This window comes from Puma concolor, chromosome C2, assembly GCF_028749965.1.
Source record: "Puma concolor isolate L17-30 chromosome C2, mPumCon1.1.hap2, whole genome shotgun sequence".
Taxonomy (NCBI): domain Eukaryota; kingdom Metazoa; phylum Chordata; class Mammalia; order Carnivora; family Felidae; genus Puma; species Puma concolor.
This window is the reverse complement of record NC_141675.1, coordinates 25,473,498-25,497,243: the sequence shown is the minus strand read 5'-3', so window position 1 is coordinate 25,497,243 and position 23,746 is coordinate 25,473,498. Positions and strand designations below refer to the sequence as shown.

The 23,746-nt window shown below is 41.8% G+C and overlaps 1 protein-coding gene across 8 annotated transcripts in view; it reads left to right on the top strand.

Moving 5' to 3' along the window:
• OXNAD1 (oxidoreductase NAD binding domain containing 1) overlaps positions 1–23,746 on the top strand; it is a 40,852-nt gene that overhangs the window by 386 nt on the left and 16,720 nt on the right. The window contains exons 2-6 of one of the 8 annotated variants that reach the window (XM_086674246.1): positions 4,917–5,072; positions 6,868–6,994; positions 7,270–7,333; positions 8,423–8,518; positions 22,914–23,020. In XM_086674246.1, coding sequence (XP_086530372.1) covers positions 6,876–6,994; positions 7,270–7,333; positions 8,423–8,518; positions 22,914–23,020 — 386 coding nt within the window. In that variant the 5' untranslated portion in view covers positions 4,917–5,072; positions 6,868–6,875. Of the gene's footprint in view, positions 1–4,916; positions 5,073–6,867; positions 6,995–7,269; positions 7,334–8,339; positions 8,519–14,176; positions 14,201–22,913; positions 23,021–23,746 lie in introns of those variants that run through there. The other 7 variants (XM_025913840.2, XM_086674240.1, XM_086674242.1 and 4 more) reach the window with 7 other exon arrangements.

Sequence of the window (23,746 nt, the reverse complement as noted above, 5' to 3'; positions counted from 1 at the left end):
TATTGATGTTCAGACTAAGATAACAGAGTTGGATATCTTGACCAAAACCACCTGTCTAGGAAATGAAGGCCCTGTCTGTCCACAAAGCCTCCGAACAAAGTACTTAATTTATTTGAACCAGGTTTCTTTTTTGTCAAAGGAATGGTATTTGCAGACAGAGTTATCACCCTGAGACCTCTGTATACATTAAAGTGAAATGCAAATAAAAGGTGCTTTGTCTTGAAGGCAGTGCTAGTGCCTGTTTTAGTGCAAGGAGATTCCATGGGAGGTATCCCTCCATCACTCCACATTTATTCAAAGTTAGGAATGCAATGCAGTGAAAACGGCACTTTGAGAAATAGATGTGGGGTCAGAATCTGAGTGTTGGGAACTTGCTCTGGGAGCTGGATATTTACATTCATTGAGCCTTATTTTGCCTTCTGACTAAAAAGGGGTTGGGTTAGAGATGATTTACAAGATTGCATTCAGATCTCACATTCCACTTTTGCACAGAAGTTACCCGTTTTACTTGGTTAGCAATTATTTATACCATATTTCATTTATATTTACATGGTATGTTGAAGGTAACACTTGCGCACACACACACATTTCTATGCTTATTTATATACACATACTCAAAGGTTTGCATGAAGTTACCAATATTGTGCACACTGAGGTGTAGCTCCACATGGTTTAGCTCTTTTAAGTCTTGAAAAGAGGAGTCTGGGAGAAAATCAGTAAGTTACATAAAAGTTGGTAGAAGGTTATCTCGAAGGCCTCACATTAGCATAATTGGAGACCTATCCAGCAGTTAGGAAACACTTGTTAAATTAAGTGGGATGATTCTGGAGTGACTGGGCAAAGGAGAAATCCCAGCAAAGCCCATCCAGCTCCATGGCTGCTCCTTGTATCTCTGTATCCACATATACTTCCCACGTAGTATCTTGGAGACAGGAGGACAAGGGACAGTCTTCCAGGGTCTGTTCACTAGTCCCAGTGATCATTTTGAGGTTGGGAACCATCTTTAGTTCTTCAGTGCTTCTCAGCATAAGTACCTACAAATTAAAGATGAGCCATTTTTGAATGTGCAGAAATGGGTGCATTCATATTTGGTTTTTGGAAGTCTAAATTGGTAGGCCTTTTAGAAAGCAATTTGGACCTAGCAAAAACAATTTGCCGGGGAATTTTAAAATCTGAGGTCAGTAGCCTAGCAGTTACAGGAGTTGTTGGGTAATATATATATATATTTTTATGTATAATTTCTTTGTAACTTTCCAACTTTTTTTGAGTTTGTATTACCTAAAATGGAAAAAGAAAAACTAGTGAACTACTTATTAATTATAATGAACACTATTTGTCAGGCACTATTATCAAATGGTTTGTGTGCATGAGGTCATTAAAGAAGCCCAGTGAGGTGTAGGTGTATTAATCCCGTTATCAACACTGGGAAACTTGTTTAGGGGCTGAAGAGCTTGCCTAAGGAGGCAAAGCTGGTAAGTGGCGGTAAATTGTGGTGAGAACTCCGGTCTGTCAGACTCCAGAACCTAGGCTCTTAATGAACTTTGATGTTGTCTGTGATAGGATGGCATTGAAGCAGAGCTGGATGAAACCTACAGCCCTGGAGCTCAGAGATTTTCTGCCAGAGCAGTGCTGGTTTCCTTGAGACCTAGATTTGGGAGTCTCCTTGGCTTCCTATACTGTTTTCATCCTGCCAGCTGTTGGCCATATGCCTTGTCTGGCCAGCAGTGGTTCCCTGTATGGTTCTGCCCAGTTTTGAGTTCATACTGTGCTGAAGAAAGTAAAACCATAACCACACGTGTAATGCAGTTGTTTTTTTTTAACCCCACCCAGCATTTCTCAATAAAACATTACAATGACTACTAAACTTTTATTCCTGAAAGGGAATGGAAATGTTCTGTAATGAGACATTTTTGGACCTTGAGAGTGTGACAAAAGCAGACTTACTAGTTGCTATAGGATCATTTGCAATCACAAACTTAGAAATTAAAAAAGTTGTTTAAATCATAAAATGTTAACACTGCTGGTCTGGAAAATAATATTGGCCAGAATTCTCAGCATATGATCGAATTTAGAACTAGTTTATAATTCTGAATAGCAACTGGGTGTTGTGCATCAGGCTGAGGCGAGTTTATTGGCGGTATCAAACCGATAACCTCTCTAGGTTGTTATGCAGGGAGGAGAGGGCAGGGGTTAATGGAATTGAGTTGCTTTTTAGTAACTCTTGCTTGCCAGGTACTTGCATAGACATTTGTTCCTTCCAGCAATCCAGTGAAGTGCTATTGGCATTTGATTTTAAAATGTTAAGATGTGACTGGCCCTAGATGAAAAAGTAGGAAGGAGTCAGGCCTGAACGCAGTTCCACCGATTTCAGGTCAAGCACTCTCGTAACTCGTGAACCACTAGAGTTCCCTTACCAAATGCCAAATGCTGGGAGCCGCTTTGATTCCTTAGTGACACTTAGCATTCTGAATCAACGGGTGCTATGATAGTTCTGTGAATTTACTTTATTTCAGTGTATGAATGCTCTTAGAGTTGTTCTTTTTTTTTTTTTTCCTCTCTTTTTTAACTACTCCCAGACCTCATCCAATCTGTTAGCAAGTCATAGGGCTCTATTTCCAAAATAGGCTCTCTGTTTTTCTACTTCTGCCATCTCATAGCTTTATCCTGCTCTCTTCTTAGACTGGAGCCTTAAAACTGGGGACTCTTGGCCTTCTGTGATCCATTCTTTACATAGTAGTTTGAATGGTCCTTTACTATAAATGTAAATTAGGTCTTTCAGTCAATGTAAATTAGATCCTTTAATGTAAACCTTTCCTGGCTTATTCAGACCCTTCAGTTGCTTCCCATTGTCCTTGGAATAAAGGTCATACTCTTTCCATGGTCTGATGTCACCTGGCAGGTGTCTACCTGCTGGACTTCCTCTCTTGTCACTGTCACCTAGCTCCCTGCTCTCCAGTCACACTGGCTGTGGTTCCTGTAACATAGTAGGCTTGTTTCTGTGATCAGACCTCTGCTTGGTGGCTCTGCCCTTGCTGTCTGCTCTGCTGTCTCTTCCTCATCAGTCAGGTCTCAGCTCACATGTCTCTCGAGAGGGACCTTTCCTGATACTCCCCCGCTTACTTCCTTTATCATACTCATTGTAATCTATATTTGTCTCATTATTTATCTGTTTATTATTATTGATTGGACACACTAATAAAACTTCATGACGAGAAGGGCTTTGTGTCTGGTTCTTTTTCTTTTTTTAAAAAAAATTTTTTTTCAACGTTTTTTATTTATTTTTGGGACAGAGAGAGACAGAGCATGAACGGGGGAGGGGCAGAGAGAGAGGGAGACACAGAATCGGAAACAGGCTCCAGGCTCCGAGCCATCAGCCCAGAGCCTGACGCGGGGCTCGAACTCACGGACCGCGAGATCGTGACCTGGCTGAAGTCGGACGCTTAACCGACTGCGCCACCCAGGCGCCCCTTCTTTTTCTTTTTTTTTAAGTTTATTTATTTATTTTGAGGGGGGAATGAGTGGGGGAGGTGCAGAGAGAAAGGAGGACAGAGGATCCCAAGTGGGCTCTGTGCTAACAGCAGAGAGCCGGATGTGGGGCCCAAACTCAAGAACCACAAGATCATGACCTGAGCTGCAGTCTGACGCTTAACTGAGCCACCCAGGCACCGTGTGTCTGGTTCTTTATTGTGTCTCCACGGTGTAGAAAAGTGTCTGACATCCTGACAATTCTTAAACAGAGTGTACTTACTGAACCAGTATAGTTCATTTTAAATCGTAAGCTTAATCTGTTGCCTGCAGTAATTGTTTTTTACTGTATAAGTGGTTATGTTTTATTTGGCATTGATGAGAATTTTCTGTTTCAGAAATAGAGTTGATTAAGAATTTTTTGGTTGAGGTAAGGCCTATGAGAATAGAAACATTGATGAAGTATTTCTTTGTATCATTTTAGAAAATCCTTAATGTATGTTAATTTTCAAGAGGTAATTAAATATTTACATTGAGTATATGAAACCATTGGATGTATGTCAAAAAGTGGGTAGGTTTTGGCTTTTATTTTTATTACCTTACTGCTTTGGGAAGGTTTTTGAACACAATTGATAAAAAATACCCTTTATATGTCAGTAGATGGCACCCTTGGTCATGGTTACTAGCATTAAAAAATAAGATTTTAGAATTTTAGAGAGAACAACTTTTAAAAATTAACATTCCTTTATTTTCTTTTTTTTTTTTTAAGTTTATTTATTTTGAGAGTGCAAGTAGGGGAGGGGCAGAGAGAGAGAGAGAATCCCAAGCAGGCTCTGCACTGACAGCACGGAGCCTGATTCCTGGCTCGATCTCACAAACCATGAGACCATGACCTGAGCCGAAATCCAGACTTGGATGGATGCTTAACTGACTGAGCCATCCAGGTGCCCCCATTTCCTTATTTTCAAGTTCAGTTGAGCAGTAGACCCTTTAAACAGCATAATCACCAAAAGGCATATCTTAATTGAGGACAATTTATTTTAGCAATAGTTGTCTAAAGCACTGAGCCAGAACAGAACAGTGTTACCATATTAACTATGTATCAGTTAAATTTTATCAGGGGACTTGGCCTTCACTGACATGTAACTGAAGTTACATGTTACATGAACTGACATGTAATCAGCCTTTGGTCTGGTTTTTCATGGGGTGGATGTCCTAAGTAGCAAGAGTTAAAGACAGGCCAAGGAAGCTGAATAAAGGAAGCAATAAGAGAAAAAAATCAGAAAAGTGGAAACCCAAGGAGGAAGAATTGATGGATAGGAGGTAGTTGAGCCCAGACTTGCTGTGAGGTGATGCTTGCTGATTATAATGAGCCTTTCCTTTTGCAGCTAAGACTGCCTTTTAACAGTTTGCCAGAACTTGGTTCTTACATGTTGTCTCTGCCATTGCAGGAACTTTATGAGAATTTCAGTGTATGGAAATACCATCCTTGTTCCAACTGGTGTATATCCAAAGGTCTCAGTGTAATACCAGGACCAAAGTGGTACATGTCAGTCAGTCAGCCAGCCACATACTTAATGACTTCTAAAATCTCATGGACTTCTAAAGTAAGTTTCACCTTCTTTCTTTCAACAACGAATGCACCATTTTAGGTTTAGCACATTCAGAGGAGAGAGACTACATTTAGTAGTCTTACATGAGATGAAAGGCCTTATGCTTCTTTCATTTACTAGAGAGAAAAATGGTGAGTAGCATGTTTATATCCACAGTGATGCCACAAGGTACTGTGGCAGGAAGTTGGTCTTTTAGCTTTTTTAAAGACTAGTTAGAAAGCAGTGCGTTTTGATATGACTTGGTTTTAACTGACTTCTATCATCCCTTGATTATTTACTGTTATTTCTTTTCTGTCTCTATTTTCTAAAATGTAAGCTCTCTAAGAAAGTCTTTGTTTTGTTTATGTCTGTATCCTCAGTGCCTACCACATAATGGACTCTTAATAAGTATTTGTCAGATGAAGGACTAACTTAACAAATGTGGAGTAGGAATGTAAGCACACACAGCTTGAATTTTTCTAACCCAAAATTTATTACAATTTATGTATAGTACCTTCCAAAGAGCTCAGAAAAAAGTGTTTACATACATTTTCGTATATTCTCTAACTAACATAGGACAAATATATATTGCGATATAACATGTTAAAAGGGACCACCGGAGGCAAAGAAATATTCAGAAATTTGCAGAGGATAGCAGAACGGTAGGAACCAAAAAAATAGATCATCTGACTCCTGATCCGTGCTGTTTTTTTGATAAGCCTATAGGTTTTTTAATTGCAATGTTGGATAATCTTTCTGTTTTTTTGTGTTTTATTGAAATATACAAACAGAAGTACTTAAATCCTAGGAAGGTAGCTTGATTAATTTTCAATGCTTTTTGTTTTTTTAAGAGCATTTCTAAGTTTGCAGCAACATTGAGGAGTCAGTACAGAGATTTCCCACGTACTCCCTCCCTTCACACATGTGTAGCTTTCCCCATCATCAGTATCCCCCACCAGAGCAGCACATTTGTTAGAGTTGATGAACCTGCATTGACACATCATAATCCCCCCAGAGGCTGTAGTTTACAGCTCACTCTTGGTATTGTGTGTTCTGTGGATTTAGACAAATGGTGTCTATCACTACCACTATGGTATCGTGCAGAGTATCTTTAATACCCTAGAAATCTTCTGGGGTTTGATGACTTTTTACAAAATGAAAATACCCATGCAGTCAGCATTCAGATTAAGAAATAGCATGGTGATTATTACCTCCCCAAGGATAACTGCTAACTTGATTTCTGACTTGATAGATTAATTTAGTCTGTTTTTTGTACTTTATATGACTGGATTCACAGAATATGCTTTTCGGAGTTTGGTTTTCATTCTTTTCGTTCAGCGTGATATTAATGATACTCATCTATGTTACTGCACGTAGGTGCGGTTTGTTTATTTTCATCGCTGTGAACCTCAGAAAATTTGCTCCTTGTACTTTATCTAGCAAGAAATGTTAAAGACTTATGTGATGCTCTTTGAGAGGAATACAATTATTAGGCAGTTATAAAATCTAGTCTCCCATAATAGCATAAGATGAGTCACGTGAGGTTGGTTAGTGATTGTGGAAACTGATAGCATGAATATTCGATGGCACCGCTGATTACATATGTCCGTACAGTGGAGATCAGTTGAATCAGCTCTAAATAGTGGCAGAAACTATGTCAGAGTAGAGTTAGGCCTTTAACATGTGTGCTGTTTTGTTAGAGCAGCACATAAAAGTACCAGCAAAAACCCAAACTCTTCTTCATTGGCCCCTAAGATAGTCTAATATTTCCCTGCTTTCTCAAAATGGTTTAACTTTCATGTTTACCCAGGAAGCACCATGGCATGTGCTGCTGTCATAGTTCCTGGGTTGTTGCGAAGCTCTGTTGGCACCATCTGCGCTCAGGCTGCTTCGCTGAGATTGACGTCCGGTGCTTTGCGCCACCTTACTCTCACAAGGTGAGTTTTTGGCCCTGGTGTCATTTGAGGTGCTTCAAAGCCCTGACCTGTGGATGGCCGTGGGACTCCTGAAGGCACATCAGAACATCTGGCTCATATATGCATGCCTGTGGTAGACCGTTAAGCTTTAGTTAGATGTGCAGCTTTTCACCGACCACTTTCTAGGATCCATAATGTTACAGTGCATTTGAACAGTCATGATGTTACAGGGGAAACTAATTTAATTATTTTTGTGAAGATCATACTTAATAATCTAATTTTACTTTCTATTAAAGCATAATGAAATCCAAAAGGAAAACTGATCACTTGGAGAGAACTGCAAATGTCATTCGACGGGAGGTTTGTATACTTGGGTGACGGCAAGTTTTTCGAGGCTTGGCAGTGCACCCGGTTACAACTGGCTCACAGGGAACGCCTCGATCCCTTTGAAGGACAATCCAGGAGAGTTTGTTATTTTTTTGTTCAGAACCTTTTCTGATAGGACATATGACAACTGATTTGAAAAGATGACAGCCAGATACTCAAATTTTTCATTTAAAACTTAGAATGAATGGATTAATTTTTTTTGGATTTCACTTTTTTTATTAAGTTTTCAAATTTTAATTCAAGTATAGTTAACATACAGTGTTACATTAGTTTAAGGTGTATAATGCAGTGATTTATTTTATTTTTTTAATACAGTTTATTGCCAAATTGGCTAACATACAGTGAATACAGTATGCTCTTGGTTTGGGGGGTAGATTCCTGTGATTCATCGCTTACGTACGACACCCAGTGCTCATCCCGAGTGCCCTCCTCAATGCCCATTGCCCATTTTCCCCCTCTTCCTGACCCCCCCCATCCACCCTCAGTTTGTTCTCAGTATTTAAGAGTCTCTATGGTTTGTCTCCCTCCCTCTCTGTTTGTAACTATTTTTTTTCCCTTTCCCTTCCCCCATGGTCTTCTGTTAAGTTTCTCAAGTTCCACATATGAGTGAAAACATATGGTATCTGTCTTTCTCTGACTGACTTATGTCACTTAGCATAATACTCTCCAGTTCCATATCCACGTTGCTGCAAATGGCAGGATTTCATTCTTTCTCATCGCCAAGTTGTATCCCACTGTATATATAAACCACATCTTCTTTATCCTGAATGGATTAATTTTTGATGAAGGGAGTATGGCAGCAATTGAGGGACCTACCCTCACAGGTGTAATGTTTAGGGTTATATTTTAGAGATAGAACTTTAATAGCCTACAGTTTATGAGTAGCTTACTTCTTTTTTTTTCTTCTTCCTGTTCTTTGTTGTTGTTGTTGTTGTTTCGGCACCGTGTCTCAAAGTCCTTGTACTTATCCCCACTTTAGAACAACTTATTTCATCAAAGGAGACAGCACTAACATCTGAGAAAGGAAGGTGGATGAGTTCTTGTTACCCTTGTCATGTGCAGATTTTTTCCCCACCATATTCAGACTCTAAAAAACTAATCTACCACCTGAAGGGGTGTCAAGGGCTGGGAAATAAAGGATCCTCACCCTTTACCTCAGTGAGTAACCCCATTTTCTTTTAAAAACATAAATTGGATATTTGATTTTGCTTTTTGAGTGAATCTTCACATATTTAGATATATTTATCTTAGTGTTGTAGTGTATTTAAGCTAGCAGTAAAAAAAAAAAAACTTATATACTTCTCTAAACATTGTCAGAGGGGCGCCCGGGTGGCTCAGTCAGTTGAGCGTCTGACTTCCGCTCGGGTCAGAATCTCACGGTTCGTGAGTTCGAGCCCCACAGTGGGCTCTGTGCTGACAGCTCAGAGCCTGGAGCCTGCTTCAGATTCTGTGTCTCCCTCTCTCTCTGCCCCATTCCCACTCATGCTGTGTCTCTCTCTGTCTTAAAAATAAATAAAACATTAAAAAAAAACATGGTCAGAAATTGCATTGTTGTAGGAATTTACATTTTTGGTATTAATAGTAGGATACTTTTGTTTTGGAGTTACTCATTTTATATTAAAAATAACATACACTTAGGGGGTGCCTGGGTGATTCAGTCCATTAAGTGTCCGACTTTGGCTCAGGTCATGATCTCGCAGTTTGTGACTTTTGAGCCCCATATCAGGCTCAGTGCTGACAGCTTAGAGCCTGCAGCCTGTTTTGGATTCTGTGTCTCCCTCTCTCTCTGCCCCTCCCCTGCTGGCGCTCTGTCTCTCTCTCTCAAAAATAAATAAACATTAGAAAAATAAAAAAAATAATAACATACCCATAGATACAACATGAAGCGGGATTCTAGAAATATTTAAGTTTAGACTCGAATATTTCCATAATTTTCAAAAAGATAAAATGCAAAGCAATAAGCTAATAAAAGGAGAAAAAAAAGGAGAGCGCTATCAGATTTACACTCCTAAAACTAATTTAACATGTGCACACGTATATTAACATTTATAATATGTATGTATATGCATATACACATATAAATTTGCAAAGAGTAGATTTATATAGCATAGCAAAGTAACAATTACTTGGCAATATGAGAATCCTCTACGAATATATCTGTGATTTAAAATGACAGTTTCCTTCTCATGTCTTCCTTCTCTCTAAAGATAAAAATCATCCTGGGGTATTTTTGTTTGTTGTAAGTATAAAATCTAATCATTTCTTATATTTATGAGAATGTAACAATCTGAAGAAAAGGAAGGTACTCTGTCCCTCTCCCCAAAAACCCATTTAACAAACACCCAAAATGTTCTATAACCCTAAGAGAACAATTGTTAATTACTTATTAGACTGCCAAAACACTTATAAAAAACAATGTATGGTATTTTACAATGAAATATTTACATATTTATGCTTTGTGAAATCCCATGCATCTGGAAAAACTAGGTATTTTTAAATAATAAATTCATCTGTTATTTACAAAGTTGTTTTGAATATTGTCATGCTGTCCAGTTAAATATAAAACTGAATAGCTCAAAGAGGATCAATAAAAATTTTTTTTTAATCTTTATTTATTTTTGAGAGAGAAGAGAGAGAGAGAGAGAGAGAGAGGAGACAGAGCATGAGAAGGGGAGGGGCAGAGGGAGAGGAAGACACAGAATCCAAAGCAGGCTCCAGGCTCCAAGCTGTCGGCACAGAGCCGATGCAGGGCTCGAACTCAGGAACCATGAGATCATGACTTGAGCTGAACTCGGATGCTTAACCAACTGAGCCTCCCAGGCCCTCCGGACAATAAAATTTCCTATAAAGTAGTAGGATACACTTTAAAAAAAATTTTTTTTTTTTCAACGTTTATTTATTTTTTTGGGACAGAGAGAGACAGAGCATGAACGGGGGAGGGGCAGAGAGAGAGGGAGACACAGAATCGGAAACAGGCTCCAGGCTCTGAGCCATCAGCCCAGAGCCTGACGCGGGGCTCGAACTCACAGACCGCGAGATCGTGACCTGGCTAAAGTCGGACGCTTAACCGACTGCGCCACCCAGGCGCCCCAGTAGGATACACTTTAAAAAACAATTGTTTAGGCCCTGCTTTTCAAACTAATTCTAAAGAAAATTGCTTTGGGACCAAGTGTATGTAGTATGTTTGTGGATTCAGCTTTAGGCTGATGTGTTTTTTTGAAAAGTCCGTGTAAAATTAGTTCAGCATGATAGATTTATGGATCTGTAAAAATGAACTTTTCCCACTGATGATAAATATGAAAATACTTTTTTCTTTTTGGCTCGCTCAACACACAAAAATGCTCATTTTGTAAATGTGTGATTTGTTAGGATTTCTGTTTAAAAAGCGAAATCTTGGGGGCACCTGGGTGGCTCAGTTGGTTGAGCGTCTGACTTCGGCTCAGGTCATGATCTTGCAGTTTGTGAGTTTGAGCCCCATGTCGGGCTTGCTGCTGTCAGTGCAGAGCCCGCATTGGCTCCTCTGTCCCCCTCTCCCTCTGCCCCACCCCCGTTTGTGCTGTCCCCAAAATAAATAAAACATTAATTTTTTTTTTTTTTTAAGTGAGATCTTGCCAGTTTTGAAGAAAAAGCAGTTTATTTAACACGCTTGGACTACACTCTTTTCTGTTGTATTTTGAGGCAGGTAGAATTAGAACGTGGCTTGGTATACTTTATCTGTAAAGGGCCAGATAGTATTTTAGCCTTCATGGGCAATGTTGTCTTAGTTACCACTACAAAACTCTGCCTTTGTTGTATGAAATAGCCATATACGACATATAAACAAATCTGAGTGGCTGTATTCCAATAAAACAGTATTTACCAAAATACCCAAATTTGGCCTGTGGATCATAGTTTGCCAATCCCTGAAGTAGAGTAGCATTTCAGAATTTTACAGGACAAAGTTATTGAGACTGTCAGGGGTTATTTTGAGTGAAGTTTAAGAAAACCATACAAAGTTAATGTAAGCTCTAATAGAATGATTGCAAAGTTAAGAATTTTAATGCCCAGAAGTCAGAAAATGATGGGTCATTGCAACCATGGTATTACCTTGACAGAAGAACTTTCCAGTTGCAGCTCTTTTTTTGTTTGTTTGTTTCTGATTTCCTCTCCTCTCCTGAACAGAATGGAGGAGCTGGGAGGAGCTGGATAAAGCTAGATGGTGGCTGAGGTACAACTTCAATGGGTATACGGTCAGCAAGGGCTCACCCCGATCCCTCCAGAGGATGGCTCCTAGCGGTAGAAGCAGGAGCCTGACCTTGGACTTGCCACAATGAACAGTACCTCAGGCTGGGTCAAAATGGAACGGGACCACCGTCTCATACCACTTTTGCCTTTAATTTGTACTGCAAGTATACTTTCTAGAAAGGAGCTCCCAGCATGCCACTTGCTCTTCACTTCAAGTCTGTGAAGTAGTCTCAGAACAGGATAGCATCTGCATTTGATGAAAGAGGAAGTGGAAGTGGAGCCTAAGAGATACGCTAGGGGCGGCTCCCTGGACCAGAGGGGAATTGAGCCCCGTCTCTGACTCCTGGGCCAAAGGACCCTGCTGCCCCTCCTGGAGTGGGTAAAGAATGGAGCACTCACCCACCCAGAAATGTTTTTTCCTTGTTGGGCCTTGAGTTCCCTCGGTAGAACTTATTGAATGACCGTATTATGATGTTAATGCTTCTTATCTAAGGCTGTAAATGTAACCAGCCTGAGGTCATGCTGATGCAGGAAGCTGAGGTCTGAATTAGATGACATTTGACTGTGTTCAAGTGCACAGTTTTTTCTTAAGCATCAAAGAATAAACAGCCTGGGTAACCTTGGAAATGTCAAGGAGATAAGAGTAAGATTTTGTAATGCAGTAGGGATGGTGGAGGCGCGACTAAGATTTCACTGGAGGGGTCACTCCATGCTTGGCCTCTAGAAGGCTGGCTCACTGAGCAAGAGGGACTCTGTCTATCAATTTGATGAGAGAGTTTGGTAAGGAAAGAATTTTTAAAATCACGAATTCTTATGCACTTATTTGGTAATATGCAAGACACTAGACTAGGTTTTGGGGTTGCGGCCCTGAGCACGATACATAAAGCCCTTCACCTCAGATTCTTAGTGGGACTGTGCTCAGAAGAGACTGATTCTATGCACCTAATTGATTGTGGAAAAACCACAAATCCTTTTATAATTGTACCAGTTTTGCTTCTTTTAGAAGTGTAAGCCTTATCCAAAAATGCTTATGTGTGTCATTACCCTTTTGTTGACAAAGCACTCGATTATATCAGGTTGCTGCTTGATTCTCACCAACCACCCCGGGAGGGAGGTGAAGGGATCCTTGCCCCCATTACCTGCACAGGTGAGGAAATTAAGACTTCAGAGACTTCGATGTGATGACCCTGATTCTTGATTTGCCTGGGCCAGCATCCTGTTTAACTCTCACAACTGCCCTGTTTTGGATGAAAATGACATTGTAGGCCTACATTTAAAGGACTGGCTTAAGTAAGTGAAGGGCTCAGTCTCTGAACTCAGACCTTTGATAATCAAACTGTTTTTTCTTTCTACTACAGCAAAAAAATGTGGCACTTGGTTCAGACAAAATTTGATTGAGCCACACAATGGAAGATAAATTTCACATCTCCTCATCTCTGTTCCAAATTAAAACTTGACTTAAGTGTTACTGGATATAAGAAAGGAGAGATTGGGGCTGACACAGTGGTTAGTTAATAAAGTCAAATGGCTGGGCTCCTGGCACAAAGACTTTTGGGGGTCCTGTGGTCCCTGTGTTGATTACTGAGCGTTGATAGTCTGCTTGACTTGTGATTTTGCTGAGGGTTGGGTTTGGGTGCGATGGGCTGCTTAGCTGGAGATCTGGACCGTGTCCTGAGTTTAACCCTTCCAATTCTCTGCTAGTCATTAGCTACACGTTTTGGGAAGAGCGTCTGCTGGAATGGCCTTCTTCAATTTGGGGGCATGGGAGTAGGCATCTCGTTAATATGCAGTGTTTCTAACCGTTGGACACCTAATTTGCTGTGCTTGTCAGAGTCTGATAGAGACTCTCGTACAGATTATCCAGCCTAGGATGAGCAGTAGTTGGCATTCCAGCCCTACCACGCTGTCAGTTCTGATGGCAGAGCATGGTGGGGTGAAACCTCAGGCATCTGCCACTGAGAGGTAGTTGTGTGGCTTATAGAGGACCTGGGCTCTAGTCTTTTGGTGAAACTCCCAGGGAGCTATAGTCTGATGGCCCTGGCAGTAGGCCTGTGGCTCGTCAGGGTGCATGACTCACTCTATGAGTGGAAGCCTGCAAAGACAGAGGCTCCTTGGAGGAAGGCCCAGCTTAGCAGTGTTGGAGCCACAGTATCCAGCACAGCGCTGATGGAATAGGCACTTGCTACACATTTGTTGAGTAGAGCAAACAAGTGTGAATCCCACCTCTGTGGTCGATTACCTGCACTGCCTTGGATGGGTCACTTTGTAAAGTCGGGATGGTGACGAACCCCACCTCAAGAGATGAAGTTGTGATGCAATGTGTACTGTAGGCACTGCCTGTATTGCTACTTTTTAGCGATGCCTAGAACTGGTTAATGTCTAAAATGTATAGTGTCAGTGCTCTTCACTGACATACATCTGATCAATAAATTAAGTCATCTAAAAGGCAAGGCTCTTTTCCATTACTCGCCATTATTTCCGTTATTCCATTATGCCATTATTATTATCCAATCAGCTGAAATAGATTTTATTTTAGGTCCAGCAGACATGTTTTGAGCGCCTGCTGTGTGCCCGCCCCTGTTCTAGGGGCAGGAAATACAACAGTGCATGAAGCAGGTAAAGCCCCTGCTGTCTGTGGAGCTTCATTCTGGTGCAGATAAGCCAGAGAATGTCGGATGTGATATATCCTTAAAGTAATAAAACAGGGTAATTGTGTCATGGGAGGCAAGAATGGCTGGGGACGGGGGTGCTGTTTTAAATTGGTGTGTAACATTGGAACCAAGACAAGAGGAAAAGAGCCAGCCACGTGCACAGCATCTCTGGCAGAGGAACAGACAAGAGCCAAGGCCTTGAGGCAGGACTAGCTTGAGATGCTCAGAGGAAGGTAGTAGGATGAGAGGTAGGCAGGGCCCAGGTTGTATAAACTGTTATGGCCTTGTGCAGGGAGTTGGGATTTTATTCTAAAGGGGATGGAGGGGCGCCTGGGTGGCTCAGTCGGTTAAGCGGCCGACTTCGGCTCAGGTCATGATCTCGCGGTCCGTGAGTTCGAGCCCCGCGTCAGGCTCTGTGCTGACAGCTCAGAGCCTGGAGCCTGTTTCAGATTCTGTGTCTCCTTCTCTCTGACCCTCCCCCGTTCATGCTCTGTCTCTCTCTGTCTCAAAAATAAATAAACGTTAAAAAAAAAATTAAAAAAAAAATAAAGGGGATGGAAATTTTATTTAATTTATTTTAGAGGGAGAGAGAGAGTACCAGTCGGGGAGAGAGGCAGAGGGAGAGAGAAAATCTTAAGCAGGCACTACGCTCAGTGTGGAGCCCAACTTGGGCTCGATCCCAGGACCCTGGGATCATGACCTGAGCAGAAATGAAGAGTCAGATGTTCAGCTGACTGAGCCACTCAGATGCCCCGGGGGGGGGGGGGGGGGGGGGGTTGGAAGGTTTTAAGCAGGGAAATGACATATGATTTACATTTTAAATGGGCCATCTATTTGCCTGGTAGGACACTGGGCTTTTGTTGTGGTTTGACACCAGTTGGAAGCTATTGACATGGTCCCAGGAGAGGTGATGGTGGCTTAGAGTAGGGTGGTAAGGATGGAGAACAGTGGGCGGATCTAACAGGGGTAGGGCTGATGGCATTCACAGATTTGCGTTGGGGGCTGGGTGCAGTTAGTAAGAGGAGAAGAAACCAAGAGATATCTATATCTAGCTTTGGGATTTGAATAATCCAGGTAGATAATGGTGGAGAAGAACAAGTTGCAGGAAGGGAAATAAAGTGCTTGATTTTGGAATAATCTGAGGTGGGAGGGTGGAATGTGGGTAGAGTTACAGATAAGACAAGATTAGCCTTGAGTTTTATCACCTTCTATCAACTGTTGAATGTGGGTCATGTTTATAATGGAGATTCATTATACTATTTCTATTAGTTTTGTATATGTTTAAGTTTTCCATAATAATACAAAGGAAGAAACTTGGGGAGATAAAAGAGTTTTGTGTTGGATGTGTTGTTTGAAATGGAAATTGAAATCAGCAGTTGGGTATGTGAGTTTGGAGTTCACTGCTGGAAATAATAGGTTGTAAGCCATGTAGAGAGTGGGGGAAGAAGGCCTGGAACTCAGCCCTGGGGTGTGTCAACATTTAGAGGTGAAGCAGAAGAGGAAAGGGCCAGCGAGGCCTGAGGGAAATCAGCAGGGTGTTGGTGAACCCAGGAGAAAGTGTTTCAAAGGCGGAGTGGCCAACTGTGCTGAACTCTGCTGAGAGACATCACTGGATTTAGCAAAATGGATGGTTGGTGACCAGAATGACTGGTAATACATTGCTGAGAGTGAAAGCCTGACTAGACTGTGCTGAAGAGAGAATGGGAGATAAGAAATTGGAGCCAGGGCCATGTATAATTTTTGAAAATGTTTTATGTGAATAGGAACAGATCAATGACGAGACAGTTGGATTAAGGGAGAGGATTGTTTTGTTTATATTTTGAGAAGCAGCAAAGCACAGTGGCCAGGTGTCTGGATTTGAATCTCTGTTTTGCCACTTACGAGCCCTGGGACCTCAGTTTTCTCGTATGTAGAATGGGAATGATGATAATAATACCTGCTTACTAGGGTTGTTGTGAAGAATGAATGAATGAGTGTATGTGAAGTGCCTGGCAGATGGTAAGTTACACACAGGTGTTTGCAGCTGATGTGAGGTGGAAGATTCGAGTGCTCGCGTGTGTCTAACAGAGAGGGCCAAAGGGGGTGATGTATGCTGGAGAAGGCAGAGAGGAAACTCAGCCCAAGTGGACAGGGTAGCCTTTGGTGGGAGCAAGGAGAGTCCATTTGTCATGCCAGGACCTGGTGTTGACAGAAGTTGTCACTTGACAGAAATTTGTGATCTTTCCTTTTCAGCAAATCACTTCAGTAAAACTGCTTTCTTCTAGTTAGATTCCTATTGATCAGATTGGTTTTCTGCCACAATTTAAGTAATTTCTCTGGACCTTGATCTCCTCATGTGTGAAGTGATGTACTATTTTTTTCATGTTTATTTATTTTGAGAAAGAGAAAGACAGAATCCCAAGCAGGCTGCATGCTGTCAGGACAAGGTCTGACATGGGGCTCAGTCTCATGAACCTGTGAGATCATGACCTGAGCTGAAATCAAGAGTCGGACGCTTAACCAACTGAGCCACCCAGACACCCCAAAATGATGTTCTATTTTGAATAATGACTGAATTTTCCTTTGACTCTGAAATTCTCTATGCGCTAACTGTATTTTTGTTTAAAGTTATCTCTAATCCTGGCTTTGTCTAAATTTTTAAGCCAGCAAACGAATGAATGGGAGTAAACAGAGGAAGCCAGTCAGGTTTCCCACAGAAAGACCTATTTCCTGCGCAGAGACTTTTGCAGCAGCAATAACATTAAAATATCCTACATTAAACCAGTTTTTAAAATCAGTATGATGGAATTTCCTTTTAGATGCTGACCCCGTCAAACCATTAAAAATGTGTGCTAGTAAAAGTTGGCAAATGCATTGTTATTTTATTGAACAGTAGAAGAGTCTAAATATTATTTTATGGAAAACTTCATTTCCTGCCATGTGTTTTAACTTAGGATATGGCTAGTTGAGCCGTTAGTTGTGAAACCTTTTGATCCATTAAGCATGAGAACAAGTACAAATGTTAAAACATATAGTTTCCCCATCATGTTTTGCTTATTCATAAAAGTAGAGAAAGCGGTATATAACACAGGCCATGATTATAGTCCTTAATTATATGAAACTAGCTTCAGAGTAAAATAAAGATGTGGCTTTCAAAAAGATATTGCTAATGTTTTTAATCTGCATTACTAGAAATCTTTATAAAGTACGTGGATTCGCATTAGTTGAATAAAATAAAGTGTTAATAGGAAGGCACATCTTTAAAAAATCACGAATCGTGCAACGTATTTTGTGTGACCAGATACAGCAGTTTTGCCCAGATTATTAGGACTAATAGCAACAGGTGTATTACTGTTTGTATTAATTGCAACAGACATAAAGCATCTGGGAACATTTTTGGTCATAGAGACTATCTACATGAAAACAGGACCTTTCAGTAGAAAGTATAACTTCTTTCCTTTCTTCACTGAATTTTATATTTGAACATTAGCAAGTTAGTGGTGATTTCATTTTGTACATTCTAGCATTTGACTGTGAGGCGTGCTCACCTTGCAGCTGAGATTCAGTACACACCCCCCTGCCTCCACCCTTGATTATGAATGTTGGTTTCCCTGCCACCAGGTGACTGTTTAGGGTGTGTTTCAAGCTTATACATGTCTAGTTTTACCAGTGAATCTGATAGATGCCAGTTAAACGGAAAGAATCTAGCTCTTGGCTATGTTTTTACAGATTATAATATTAAAAGAAAATAATGTTTATAAAATAAACATTTTTTTGGTAAATCTGAAAAAAAAAATGAGCATAATACTGTAATGGGGAGTCCTGTGGTGATTCCTAATAGTTGTTTTTGTAATAAGATATTTAAAATTGTGTGGCAAAGGAAGATTCCTTGTTCTAGTGAAGAAATCCCTGTCTTCCCTTACTTCTCTCACAGTTTTAAACATGAATCCCGATTTTCTATAGTGGTTACCCCTGCCCCCTTCGTCCCTTTTCTTTTTAAACAACAAAAGGCCCCTGAACTTCTACTAGTTTTTGTTCAGGAAACCAATTTTAAGTGACTTTAAGTTAGAGTTTTCATGTATTCTGCAAATAGTTGCTGAGTCTTACTGTGTGTTGGGCCCTGTGCTTGATCTAGGGAGTATCAGGTATAGATTCTACCTTACACCTGACCTCAGGAGGCTTGTGGTCTTGTGGAAGACCACGTGTTCTTCCACACGTGTGGAAGAGACGTGTTCATGAGTTCTTACAGTTACATCAATATGTGCAAAGTGTGATAAGAAGATGGAAACATTTTATTGGTAGAGTTGAGAGGCTGGGGAAAAGCAGGAAAACCTCAGACAGGGGTTAGGCTTTGAGCAGGGCCTGGAAAGGTGGGCAGGAGGTTGACAGAGGTGAGAGGTGCCTACCCAATGACTCAGGCAGGCTTTGGGGAGGCAGGCAAATGTCACGCGCCTTTGGGGACCAGCGAATTATCCAGTTTGGCTGGTAAACACTAGCATAGGGATAGAGGAGGGCTTAAGCTACAAAGACCTAGCACTTTTTTTTTTTTTTGAGTTGAGTATTAGCCCCTGAAGGTTTTTGAGATGGAGAATAACTTGGTGAGGTCAGAATATTAGCAGTATTTACCTGTTGGCTGCTTTGAGAGAGACAGGAAGGAGTCTAAGGCAGCAGTTCTCGTGAGAAGAAATTCTTGGCTGAGGATGCTGGTGGGTGAGCACAGGGAGGAAAAGACATGAGCTGAATTCATGGAACTTGTTCATGGTATGGACAGAACGCCTAGAAGAGACTCAAAGATTCTGTGTGTGTGTGTGTGTGTGTGTGTGTGTGTGTGTATGCATATGTGTGTACCAGTTGAAAATGGATTTGACTCTCTTGCATCCAAGATGAGCCCTGACTAGGAATCCTGATGATGGAAAGCAGCCATTCTGTAGGGTGCCCTGAGGGCAGAAGCCGCTTTCTCCATCTGCCTCTTCACTGCCAGGCAGCACATGCTCAAGAAATGCCTGTAGAAGGGATGAATATTGTAGATTTAGTTGGACACATAAGTGAGTTTACCCTTGGGATGGGACTAACAAGTGATGAAGGGCCAAGCACAGCTAGGTTTGAAGCCAGACTCGGCCACTCCTGACTGATCCTGAGCAAGCTGCTACACCTTTCTGTTTCCTTGTGTACAGAATAGAGGGTAAGAACACCATCTGTTGGGATATAATATGATTATTCATATTGACTGAATGAATTGGTGTACATGAGACATCTAAGCCTGTACCTGGAATACATCTGAGATAAATGCCCCTCAGACATTGGCTGCTGTTACTCACAGGGAGTGTAGATGTGGGCCTGATTGCCAGCAAAGTAATGAGGAGTTGGGCTGGGGGTTAGTAGCTTTGGGAATGCCTGACAGCCTTGGCCGAGAGATAGGAGAGGGGTTGGGAGTGAGGCAGTTTAGACAGAGTGCCCAGTGGGGAAGGGCAAGGAAGAACGGTAAAGGAGCAAGGACCGGGTTGGAGAGGCAGGAGGGGACCCTGTAGAAGAGTTCAATGTCAGCTATCCCAGGCAGAAGAATGTTTCAGGATGGAAGGGAAGTAAAAAGTATCAAAATCAGGGGCGTCTGGGTGGCTCAGGTCATGATCTCGTGGTTCACCAGTTCGAGCCCCGCATCGGGCTTTCTGCTGACAGCTCTGAGGCTGGAGCCTGCCTCACACTCTGTGTCTCCCTCTCTCTCTGTCCCTCCCCCACTCATACTCTGTCTCTCTCTCTCTCTCAAAAATAAGTAGCACATTAAAAAAAAAAAATTTAAAAAGTGTCAAAATCATAGAGCTCAGAGAGGGCAAGAACTGAGCCTGGACATTTGAGTTCATTTGTTCAGGCAGACATCATTAGAAGCCGTTGCTAGAGAACAGAAGCTGAGTTACCTGTGTTTACCGAGCGTCTCAGAAGATTCTGTCAGATAAGGAAGTATCAGAGGCAGAGATTAAAGGCCAAATTTCTAAAGTTGCTTGAAGACAATATGGCTTTTTTAAAGCTTATTTATTTTGAGAGAGAGAGAGAGAGAGAGAGAGAGAGACAGTGAGCTGTGGGGCCTGAACCCACAAACCATGAGATCATGACCCACTCTGAAATCAAGAGTCGGATGCTTAACTGACTTAGCCACCCAAGTGCCCCCACTATGGCTTTTTAAGTTTGTTCTAGCAAATGGCTAGGACGGGGTACAAAGGCCACTGTACTTCACAGGTTCTTCTCGTCCTCTATGAGAATAGGCCCCCTGGGGGTGTGCAGTGCTCATTCTGCAAGGTCCTACATGGAAAGCACTGGTATGGTGGCATATATAACAATAATAAGAGAATAAAATGTAATGTATAATGTAATAAATAAATACTAGTAAGCTAATTACAATGAATGCCGTGAGATACGTTGTAACAGACACTTAATGAGTACTTATTATGAACCAGCAGCATTATAAGTGCTTTGCACGTATGATCTCATTTAATCACCAGCAGCTCTGAGGTACAGGTGTTGTTGACCTTATTTTATAACCGAGAGGGGCTGGGTAATGTGCACAGGGTCACATGGTTGGTAAGTGCGTGCTGGGGCCGGGATTACACACCCGGCAGTGTGGTTACAGAGCATGTGCTGTTAGCAGCCACACTAGGCTGCTTCCTTTTATTTTGGAAGGCAGATGGCGTTAGGTGTCCTGCCTGATGAACAGGAGGTCTAGAAAGAGGAACTGTGGCCCTGAAGGAAGGGGCTGGCGGGAGTGGGGGAGCGCTGGTTCGGAGAGGATGGGCAAGACTAGGATCAGAAACTCAGGGAGATGGTCAGTGTGGAAACTGACCTACTTGCTCTCAGGGAGGGGAGAAGGAGGACTGGCAAAAATCCAGAGGAAGAGAGGCAAGAGATTTTATGGGAGCAGGAGAAAGATAAGACATTTTCAGAGATATTTTGAGTTGGTGAGGGAGACCACCATCCATCTGGAGAATTTTGCAGTGGGTTTTTAAGAATTGCTTCCCACTGGTAATTTGATTAAACCTAGTCCTATGGGAGAAAGGGGTTGAGGGGGAGCAGTGTTAGGGTGTGAGGTTCATTGATTGACCTTGACAGCTTTCCAAGGCACCCTTTAGTGGAGCCGTGAAACTAACACCATCCAAGGAGAATGACTGTATTTTGGTCACCTGCTACTGCTTTGATTTGCTTCCAGAAGTGGAGTTGAATGGCAGTAGGAGGTTGAGGAAAGAGTCATGTTGTCTTTTTTGTGACAAGATGTTCTGAAGATGTCATGTGAAGATGTCTCAGATTTCAGGAGGAAGAAAAACCCAAAGGTGGAAGAAACAAAGAATGAAGGAAGCAGAGGCATTTTGAACTCGAGAGCTGCTGAGGTGTGGATGACACTGAGGAGTGCCTGGCTCAGACCTTACAATTTTCTAGAAACCAGATATGTCGTTTAGGATAGTGCTTCTCAAACTATCTGTAGCGAGGAGCTATTTTTGATATTGTTCTAAAGCTGTGGACTGTTTATATTTTGGCAAATATCAACAGTGAATTAGAAAAAATAAATTACAAATCATAGGGAATACAAACCCAATTTGTTGTCTATTATTAGATTCAACAGACTCTGTGAAATTGCTAAAAATAAGTTGCTAAGTGCTTCTAATTTCTGAAATTAGCTTGTCATGGACTTCTTACAGGCTCAGAACAAACATAGGCTCGTAGCTGACAGTGGGTTTCACTTTGTGTATGTTGTCTGACCGAGAATTTAGACACCAGGCAGATGGTTCACAGGGTTCCAGTTCCCCAAGCTCTTTCCAGATTATCCAGCCTGGTGCATGGAATATACTAGACACTCAACAAGTAAACACTTGTTAAACAGCCCCTTTAAGAGATGATTTTGAAATGTGTGGGTGGCTCAGTCGGTTAAGCACCTGACTTCAGTTCAGGTCATGATCTCGCAGTTTGCAAGTTCAAGCCCTGCATTGGCCTCTGTGTTATTAGTGCAGAGCCTGCTTCGGATCCTGTGTCTCCCTCTCTCTTTGCCTCTCCCCCACTCTCTCTCAAAAATAAACATTAAAAAAAAATTTTTTTTTAACATTTATGTATTTTTGAGACAGAGAGAGAGCATGAACAGGGGAGGGTCAGAGAAAGAGGGAGACACAGAATCTGAAACAGGCTCCAGGCTCTGAGCTGTCAGCACAGAGCCCGATGCGGGGCTCGAACCCACGGACCGCGAGATCCGTATTCTGCTGAATTTGTGGGGCCCCTGGGTGGCTCAGTCGGTCAAGCTCCCACCTCTTGATTTCAGCTCAGGTCATGATCTCAGGGTTGTGAGATCGAGCCCTGTGTCAGGCTCAGCTTGGAGTGTGGAACCTGCTTGGGATTCTCTCTCTGTCCCCCTCTCTCTCTGCTCCTCCCCTGCTGTGTCCTCTCTCTGTCTCAAAATAATAAACTTAAAAAAAAAAAAAGCTGATTTTTATATGCAGTATAAAATTTGAATAGTTTGAATGCAAGTCTTTCAAAAATAAGGTAACTAAAATTTGTTGATCTGGTGGTAGGCAGCATTTTAAAGCAAAGTGCTCCTTCCCTTGTTTTGCAGTTTACAAAAAGCACATCTTTGTAGATTTCAAGAAACCTTAGTTACCAGAAAGCCATGGTTTGTTCCTCACGTGTGTACGCACTAACCTCAGCCACAGTTCATCTTTTGTCTCTAGGTCGTGTCAGCCGCTAAGGTTTGTGGGGCTGCTGCTGAGTCGCCATCAGTGAAAAGGCTCCACCTGCTTGTTGCTGATAAAGATTTTTCTTTTAAAGCTGGCCAGTGGTAAGTGGCTTCTCTCTTTCCTTGGTGTTTTGTGTTCAAGGAGTTGCCATCAAATAGCAGGGCTTAGTTTTTCTTCTGGAAAGGACTACATTGGCTGGCTGTTTCTCCTGAGCAGTAGGAATTCTAGACCATCCCCGTTCAAGGGGAGCCTCCTTTTGGCATGGAGAGAGAATCTGATTCATTTCCTTGCCTCGGATCTCACCTTGGTTTTGAGCCCTTGACCTTCTCAGTCATGTATGAAAATTGCTGCCTTGAGTTTTGTAGATTGAAACAAAGCAGTTAGTTCTGAGCCAGGGACCTGACATCTCTGATAATTATGCTCTTCAGGAATGGTCGCTATAATAGAATGCACTGGAATAATCTAATCTCCTTGAGTTATTTGTTGCTGGAGATTGATACATTTTAAAAATTTAGCCTTTGTGTCAAATACAGAGTAAACACAGCAGTCTGAAAAGGAGAATACCCAGTTATGTCACAGAGCTGACCACCTTCTTGACTGAATTCCCGTATCACTTGTCTGAGTTGAGTTTAAGTATTTTGCTGAATTTATTACCAGGATCCCCCAGCCAGGCCCAGCCTGCATCACACTCCTGACTCTGTCCGATTTGACACCAAGGACCAGTCAGAATACAGACAGGGTGGACAGCCCAGCTGTCCCACCGTTCCTGTGAATGGCCTCCCTGAGTTGCAATTCAAGTTGAATTGTAAATAAAGCAACTTGTATTT